A 9,742-nucleotide genomic window follows, 5' to 3' on the forward strand; every position below is an offset into this window, starting at 1 on the left:
AATCCTACTTCCTCTGTAACCACACCGCACTCCACAAACCAACGTCTAAAACCTCCGTTGCTTATCCATGTTGTTCCCATTATTCCATGGAGCTTGAGCATATGATGTGTGATATTTTTTAATTCATAGGAATACAATAGGAGGTAGTGAGCATTTTGCTTAATAGGCCTTTGACATAATGAAAGGTTTCCATTTGCATCCAGCACACATGCAGTTTCTGCCCAAACATTTTGTTTTTGTTTTGGATCTTTGTATTAACAATGCATAGGATCCTACAAAATTGGTTTGTGCTCTATTTTCAAAACCAGTATGTCTTCATCTATGCCTGTGATAAGAAGTTGCTTTTGAAGTTTTGAAATGAGCTCTTGGAAGTTGTTGGGACTGGATTTGGACAGTGCAAATGCAGTCTTTTAATAGGCTACATATGCCTTTTAATGTATTGATTTTAATGACTGTCTTTTTATTCTGTTTTTAATGTTATGGTCTTTTAAACTTGTTTTAATTTTCCGTTTTTTAATGTAGCACTTTGAGATTTGAAGTCAAATGTAAAGTGCATTATAAATAAAATTCATTATTATTATTATTAAGGTGGAATAATTCTCATTGCTTCCTACCTGAAAGGATAAGGTTAAATCTTTAGATTGTTATTCACGCTGGCTGTAATGACACCCGGTCAGCCGACTGAAGGTCCGTAAAATGAGTGTTGCTTCTTTGTGTAAATTTGCCAAAACTTACAGAAATTTGGTCCCCTCCCTGATCTGACCAGTGATGACATGCTTAGCAGCATGTCGTCATTCAACCTTTGGTTATCCAGGTGGTGTCCTAAAAACAATATGGGCTACATTAATTGTCAATATTTTTGGGGAAAACCTGGTGTGATTTGGAGAAACTGCAAACATCAAACATCAACACTTTCATGATGCAGCTGTTCATACTAAAAATCCAGCATATTGTAATTCAAGATGCCATCAGCTTTAACAAACAGCACTGTGGTGATCATGTTCTTTGAATAATCCAGTGCATTTTATTGACTCAACCTAATTTACTCGCAATTTCGTTTTATTCTGCACACTTCAAACTTTCCCTACTGCATAAATACTCTGATTACTCTACAGTCAATCAATGCATCTGTTGGATTCAGAAAATGTAGATTTGCAAATAAATAGAAATTGAGTCTACACAGGAAAGAGATTTAAGCAGCTTCTGCAGGAGCAGAAGGAAAAGCCCAACCCAACTTCAAGCTTTCCTTCTCCGAATCCCCTCCTGCAGCCATCTTTTATTAACAGAACATAACACATGGTTACAAACAGAGTATTGTTCTGACAGAACAATTGATCAGTTCATGAAGACAGAATGCTCCATCAGAATGACAAGGCAGGATGGTCTCCTGACTGGATCATGAGACAGGAGTGGAGCATCCCCTTGCACAAATGTTTCATAATCACACATTAATTTTATAATAATCATTGAATAAACCTGACAGCATCAAACTTGGACAAGAAGTTTAGCACATGGAGCTGGTGAACTGCTTCGTGGCATGGTATGGAAACAATTGACGGATCCTGAGTATGAATAAAACAAGGGGGGTGGTTTTAGATTTCAGAAGAAACAGGAACAAGTCAAATGCTATTCACATAATGTGAGAAAAAGTTGAGGTGACGGCGGTGTATACAGTAAATACCTTGGTGTTCATCTGGACAACAGACACAATTGTTAGTCACCTACAAGAAGGGACACAGCAGACTGTAATTCTTGAGGAAACTTAGATACTTCTGTATATCTTGTATTATTCTGTTTGAAAACGTCATCAGAGAAAATCACTTCAAGAGGCCCAACAAGCTCATAATTAAGGCATGATCTATTATAGGGTCTCCTCTGAAACTTAATTTCTAGAATAATTCTTTATAAAATAAAGAACATTAGGGACAACTGTTGGCATCCTGTTTCTTTAACAACAACAGATTGTTAAAGGATTCTCAAGAATTCAGTGCAAATCAACATCTACAACAATCCATTAAAGAAAAAATATTTCGACAATACATTTTGCTGTGGAATCAATAAATCTAAATTTTTTTTTTAAATGTATTTGATTTAGTTGTAAACATCTAGTATGGTTCATGTTTACAACGTTACTTCTAAAGACTTTGAACAAACCTTTTGTGTCAAATGAGACTTAAATGGAAATGTTTAGCCACATTTCAGCATAAAGACATATCAGTAAAGCTGATATCTTTACATTTCTAAAACAATCAGGTATCTCGAAGTTCGATTATTTGGTTTAATAAAAACACTTTTGCATTTCAGCTGAAGTATTGTTTAATGCAGAGTGCGTTCATATTGAGATTTTAAAAGTATCCTTGAGGAAATCCTTAATATTTCTGTACACAGCAGAGATGCTTTATACTGTCAGTACTCTGCTGTACACATGGCAATCCATACAAAGATATCATCACAAAGCTTATATCTAATTTAGTATTCTTACATTCTTAAAGGTGTATGGTATAAAAGATGTAACGTATCTATTCCTACAGAAGGTAAACTGTTAGTATAAGAATTCTGCATCAAACTTTAATTTCAAGAGTTAAATGTTTTTCTTCATAATTCATGATGTAGTTTTCTCCCCGGGAATAGTGAAATCATTAATCAAATGCAACATGCATTACAATAAAACAATTTTCTAAATCATGAATACAGCGGAGAATTAATAAGACCTTTTCTGCAGATGAATGTCTACTAAATATGAAATTATAAAAATATCCTGATGCTTCATTGGTGTGGATATTGTTATATTGAAGAAGAAATAAAAACATATCTGTCAGAACCAAAATCTATGTATTTAATCAGGAAGTGGACAGAGTAAAACCTAATTGAGTCTTGTCATTTAGTGTGTGAATATATAATCCAGTGATGAACTTTTAACAAAGGCATGCTTGTGGCATTCAGTACAGCACACCCTCAGCACTGCAGGCCACAGCAGCTGCCTAATAATACCTGAGTAATTGTAGATTAAACTCATTAACTCCTTTCATAGCCAGTTCTGCAATGGTTGTAACAAGGTTCTTGTTTTTATACTTTGTACGCAGAGTTAAATATAGTTTTGTTTGTATTAAAGAAACTAAAATATCAAAAAAAGTTGCAAAAATAATAAAGCTACTGATGGGTACATTTAGAATTAATAAATTATCTTTTTTATTATTCATCCTTGTTTTTCTTTATCCAGAGACTTAAAAGCATTGCAACTTAAAAAGGAGGTGACTCATTAAAGTCAGACTTAACAATTAGATTTACTTAAGCGGTTTTAATACAATAGAGACAAAAGTGGACCCTCTGAAGTGGAACAAGATAAAAAAAATCAAATGTTTTTAGGTACAACACTGATTTTGTACTAGAGAGAAGACAAAAAGGAAAAGCTATGTTTGACCAAAAAACAGTGTGCACATAATGTATCTATCAGTGTATTTACACTAAAAAAGTTCTTCTGTCTGCTCATTGGTTTGGACCAAAAGCACTTTTTTTTTTTTCCTTCAGTCGACATGTGCTTTCCAACAGTGTTTCCTTAGAGCCACACTCTAGTGTGTGAGTAAATTAGAACTTTTAACAAAGCCACACATGACTATCATTGGAAAACTGTCATGGAAGTCCTGGGTTTGGAGTTCTGTGCTGCATGCTGGTGTTGGTAGTGCAGCTGCAACACCAGATGACTTTCCTAATGTAATTACAACAGAAATGCCTTCTTAGTACGGAATCAAATTATTGTTTTTTTTTGTTGTTTTTTTTTCAATGCTAAAATCATTAGTAATAACCATAATAAATTTGTTTGTTGCATTTATTAATTTACTTGACTAATAATTGAAAACTTTGTTTGATAATTATAATGAGAAGAAATTTAATTCTTAATGCACTTTACATAAAATCAGCAACATAAAATAGAATATAAAAACATTTACTATGCTTTTCAAAAAAAAGTAATTTCCTTTTAAAACATCTATTGTCTGTGGGGCTATGAGATGGTCTGGGCCAGAGCCTCCCATCCTGTAAAGGCTCTATCCCCTGTCCTTTGGAACTGTGTCCTGTGCTGGACCACAGTGTTGTTGGCCTGAACAGGTCCGATGTTCTGTCAGAACCTAAATGAATTCTGAGTCACTATATAAAGCACATCAGATGTTTTCTATGATTTTATACATGAAAACAAAATCTAACCAAATTTAAATTCCCACACACATATTTTTCTACTACTAAAGTAAATTATTTTAAATTAATATACACTAATACGGTTTTAGGTATAGATGCTTCTTCACTCAACATCCCAGAAACTTCAATCATGTCGGGCCGTTTCTACATCTAAGAAATGACAGTATTATCAAAGCTGATTTTCTTTTTTTTAAAGTTAAAATAAATGTGTTTTTGCTTGGTGGAACACTGCTGCTAAAATTTAATGTGGGAATAAGTCTCTGTTGTGCATGTGCATGCATGCGTATTAGAGCAATATATGCCAATCTGCTAGCATATGCTGTTCTGACAGAACAACAGGCTGATGTTTGGGGTGATAGCAGTACAGCAGTTCAACTGTATTCATGGTCAAAATTTTTCTTTTTTAGAATGCATATTTATAATTCAACTTGAGTACTAAAATGCATCTTTAAGAGAATTGCTAGGGAATTGTAAATTCATAGTCTATTTTGCTTCTCCAACATCAAGTCTCCAGAGGTTTACAGAATTAAATTTGTAATGGCTCCAGAAAGAAGATGTTGTGGGTCAAAAGGCATTTTTAATTCTTTATTTTTTATTTTCATTTTTTTACCCAATCATATTATTACCTCCATTTGACTTCGTTGTTCTGGTGTGTATGATGAGGCTTGTTTTGTGGACTTTCAGAAGCATATCAAAGGTCTATGAGCATCCGTTTCACATTGCAAACTTGCTGATTCAGTGCCAGGAGGATGACATGAAAGATGAAGCTTTTATAGTGGTTTGTTCTCTTGAGACAACCATCTCTGAGTGAGATGTTGTTATGGAGAACTGAGGCAGAGCCACATATCATCAGCTCAGGTCATAAACTGCAGATGTTTATCTGTTTCATGATGTATAGGGTTGTCACCTGAACAAGCTCTGGTGGTTAGTATTTGGTAGATGAGCCTTCACTTTACCTAAGAAGAAGTGGAAAAAAAGTGAGTGGGTATTCAGGAGGAGCTAAAATATAATATGCTGCTTTTCAAAAGGGTTTTAATAATAACAATAACTCAAATTTATAGTGCGTATTTGAATTTATCATTTAAACTTTTTGATGTTAATAGTTATCAAACTGGGCTAAAACGATAAATGTCTCTTTACAATTACAGAGTTATATTTTCCCCTGTTGATCGCTATCAGTATTGAAAATATGTTTTATTAGTCTTGTGATTCCATTTTTACTTTCAAAAATGTTGTTTTTGATATACTGTGTCCTTTAAAGCAACATTCTTGCATTTTGTCCGAAAATACCCTCAAACTGTTTTATTGGGATTTTATTAGATAAACCAGCACACGCTTAGGCAATATAGTGTTGTTAAACCTACATTGTCAATACTTTCTAGGAATTCTCTGTAAGAATTAGAATGGTCCAGGCAAAGTTTAGACCTAACACAGCATAAACTGTTGATCTACACTATTTTAGATGTATTGCCTCTCTAAAGGACTTGTGTTCAAAAGAGCATGAAGCTTTATTGCAGAAAGTCTGGGTTGGGGATATATCCTGTTATTTGCACTGCACAAAAAAATTCAGATGTATAAATTCATGCCTACACCTGTCAATGTACACTTCCCCTTCCTATATCCAAGTTTGCATGGAATTCCTAGCAGCCTTTCAATTGGCCCAAAATACATATACAAATCAGTATAAATGCCTAGAAGGTACCCACAAAGTGTCAAAATAACAATGACTGGTCAGAAAACAGATGCCAATCATCCTACACGGCTGGAGGTCTGCTTTGAAACGTTTCAAAACATTTAACTCTATAGCAACATTCAAACATCAGAGGGTCCGCACCATGAAGCGAGCTCAACCTAGCGGTATGTCTCTGAACCTATCCACTTTAACCAATTATCAACAATGACTATCAGGATCAACGGTACCATAAAGCTGCTTATGAACTTGTTAACTCAATCCAGCTTTGACTGATCATTAATCTGGTGCCATATTTCTACTGTGAGGAATAAAACTAATCTTAAAGAAATATGCAGAAGAAGAAACAACAAGTCTAAATGAAAAGTCAAACACAAGAAAGATGTGAAATAGAGTGACAAAGGATTGCTGACTGTGAAAATGCACAAGTTACACATTAGTGTAATTTAACACAGCAATGCGTCCCATTCAATGCACTGCATATTAATTTTGTGCCCCTTGGGAGGGAAGAGGAATTTGGAGCAGATAAAAATAAAACAAAAATATCATTTAAACTGGTTAGTTGGGCTTTTTAATCCAATAATCAATGGGCTACAACTCCTTCCGTTATATACAAGAAAGAATCAGTCTAAGGAAAATCATCCAGATTTACGCACTGTGTCAGAACTAAGTGGGGGCAAATTGTAAAAAATCTACTCTGCTTTTAAATGTACAGCAATACCTCAAGGTCTTTTCTACTTAAATGAAACTTCATAGTATTTTTGTTTCAGTCACATATTCTCTACGCATTATCAATGTTCCATTTTACAGAAACATTACAGCCTTTATCCTACAGTTTTTTTCTTCTGTGGTTTACCATCGGTGCAGATTCAGTGTAATGTTCACCCTTAATGGAATATATACAGTATATATATATATATATATATATATATATATATATATATATATATATATATATATATATTATTTTGAGGTTCTTGCTTAATCTGAGGGGTGTTTTGTTTTTGTTTTTGTTTTTGTGACATTTTTTTCTGCCAGAAGGTCTCTTAGTCTTTAGTTTTAAAATTAATACTTCTTCATATGTTAAAGTGTGTTCTTCAGTTTTAACCATATAGTGGGTATCTTATATATGCTATTTTGTGAAGGTTTTCCAACAAACCTTCACAAAATAGCATGTTTTATATTGGGACTAAGTAAACTACAAGGACCATCATAAGGCAATTGATTGTGCTGGATTTTATTGAAGGTATTAAAGTAAAGGGGGTTGACAAATAAATAAATAAAACTAATTTGGAGAAACAATTTGCCATTTGTCAAAAAAAAAAAGGCAGACTTTTATACCTTTTTGCTTTCGTAAATAAAACCAACAGCCCTAGAGAAGATTTTTATTTACATAAGCTTTGAAATCACAGCTGCATTAATTGTAATTCAAAGATATTCAACAGATGGCATTCAGGAACTCATATTTAAACATTTATTGATGTGTTTTTAGGTAATTCCACAAGCCAGTGTTGGTGAAGTTCATCATGCCATTCGAACAACCTTCCAAAGGGTGAATGACTTCTTTATCCCTCCGACTAACCTCATTATAACTCATGTGAGGTAAGCCAGCCACAACAATGTATAGTAGTCTTGATTATATTTCTCATTTAGGGCAAAGAACAAAAGCAAATGAGAGTTTTAATAAGAAGTTAGATGTATAATCCGCCCCCATGTACTTTCTCCATATAGGTTTGCATTTGTCTTCCTCAAAAATGAACCAGCGGTCCACAAGATTGATCTGGAGACCTTCCACCGTGTCAAAACCATCAGCCTGAAGAACTATAGCTGCATACCTGAAAGCATGGCCTATACACACCTGAGCGGTTTTTACTTCATTCAGTGTCAGAGCAAGAGTCTTCTGCATTCCCCATCCCAGCTCCTCATCGATAGTGTGACAGACGCTGTTGTTGGTCCAAATCAGAATGTAACAGGTCGGGCTTATGTGTCACCAGACGGTCGCTACATTGTGACACCGGACCCATGGAGCTCCAAGCTGACGGTACAGACAGTGTCATTCCAGGGGGAGCTGAATCTGAACCGAGAGATAGACGAGCCAATTAATGTTTCTGATATGGTTTTCCAGCCTTCTTTCACCGAATCAAACCAACATGTGGTTGTGGCAGTCTCCGGGTCGGGCGCAGATCTTTTGTTTGCTGATCTGTCATCTGGCCACACAGAGGTTCTCCGGAGCCTCAAAGAGCCTCTCTCCCCCCAGGCCTGGCCTTGGGGGGGGCCTAACCGAGTGATAGTCTCCAGTGGGTTGTTCGGACAGTACCTGGTGACACCATCGGTTGAGTCCCTCTTCATCCTGAATGGCAAACAGAGAACACCTCACTGTGAGGTATCAGACATCAAAAGGGCCAACACAGTTGTCTGGGTTGGAGAGGTATGAGTAAAAAAAGAAAGTGGAAACTGTATACTTAGAATTAGAAGCAAAATGAGAAAAGGAAAAATCAGGCCAAATTACCTTTCATTAAGATTGATGTGAACATAAGCTGAAGCCCCAAGGTTGGGACTGAGCTAGAGGGGAAACATACTTGAGTTTGTTCTAACAAAAGTACACCTACAAATAGAGAACATTTGAGAAAATCTGTTGTGATATTGCTATTGGGAGAAAGTGTCAATGCTGTCAGTGCAACAGTGATCTATGTGCACTTAACTATACAGAATTGTACATTATTGCACTTCCTTCCATGTTATCACAGCAAATAGGTACATGAAGAGGCGAAAGTAACAACTATGAACTATGCACAAAACTCACTTTTTTTTAAGAATAAAAAGCTTTCCAGTTTTGTCAATCTCATGTTTGTCGTTTTCACCAGTGCTGCATATAGTCACCACAAAGAGTCTGTCTTGTCTGCCTCTAGTGTGTAGTGTTCTGAGTCTTTTTAAATGCTAACTGCAACATCCGTTCACCTGCCTTTGTCATGGTGTTGTACTGTACTCTCTCTAAAAGCTTTCATTCTTATACTGACAGATGTCGGTTTCATGAATTACGTAATCCCCTCTATTTTTATTGCCAATCCAAAGAGTCCAATTGGTCCATTACTCAACTATGGATATTTCGTTCTCAGAGGACACAAAAAGTACTTTGAGTGACTCTACAATGGTTGAATCGCTTCCCTGGTGTCACTCATGTTTATTTTAAGTCTGAAGCACAGCTCTGATTTCTGAAGCCTAAAAACACCACTTAGCAGATCCCCCTCAGGGTAATGACTCCAGTTTATGCCGAACCATACACAGAGGCCAAGGCAAAGCAGCGTCATTTAGGCTGTTGGATGGGCTGTGAGCATTTGTGCATCCATTCAGAATGGCAAAATAAAAACAAGCTTTATTTAAAGTAGACTCCAATAAAGATGTACAGTGAAAAAGTGTTTGCCCCATACCTGTTTTTGTTTTTTGTATGTCACACTTAATTGTTTCAGAACAACAAGAATAATTTGTATATTATTCAAAGACGCTGTCAATGAACCCACGAGTAATATTTTAAATGACAAGTTTCTTTTATTATAGATAAAAAAAACATGACTGTCTCCTAAACCATAATGGCAGGCCAGATCTCCCTCAATTTGCAATGCATCTTTTACAGTGATGTGGGGTGATTTTGGCCCACCCATTTTTGCAGAGTTGTTGTAACTCATCTACATTGTAGCACTTTCCAGTGTGCTCGCCCCTTTTAAGGTCATGCCCAAGCAACTCATTGAGATTAAGGTCAGGACTCTGACTAGGCAGCTTTCATTTCACTTTTCTGTAGCCATTTATTAGTGGACTCACTTGTGTGTTTTGGACAACTATCTTGCTGAGAAACCAAAGATGGGT

The 9,742-nt window shown here is 35.7% G+C and overlaps 1 protein-coding gene across 1 annotated transcript in view; it reads left to right on the forward strand.

Annotated features, from left to right (window-relative positions):
* The window catches only part of fstl4 (follistatin-like 4), a 246,139-nt gene extending 236,697 nt beyond the window's left edge, over positions 1–9,442 (forward strand). Inside the window, exons 15-16 of the mRNA XM_015376533.1 lie at positions 7,374–7,483; positions 7,613–9,442. Of these exons, the coding sequence (XP_015232019.1) occupies positions 7,374–7,483; positions 7,613–8,315 (813 nt within the window). The 3' untranslated portion in view covers positions 8,316–9,442. The remainder of the gene's footprint in view (positions 1–7,373; positions 7,484–7,612) is intronic.
* The last annotated feature ends 300 nt before the right edge of the window (positions 9,443–9,742 follow it).

The sequence above is a fragment of the Cyprinodon variegatus genome, unplaced genomic scaffold, assembly GCF_000732505.1.
Source record: "Cyprinodon variegatus isolate N-32 unplaced genomic scaffold, C_variegatus-1.0 Scaffold136, whole genome shotgun sequence".
Taxonomy (NCBI): domain Eukaryota; kingdom Metazoa; phylum Chordata; class Actinopteri; order Cyprinodontiformes; family Cyprinodontidae; genus Cyprinodon; species Cyprinodon variegatus.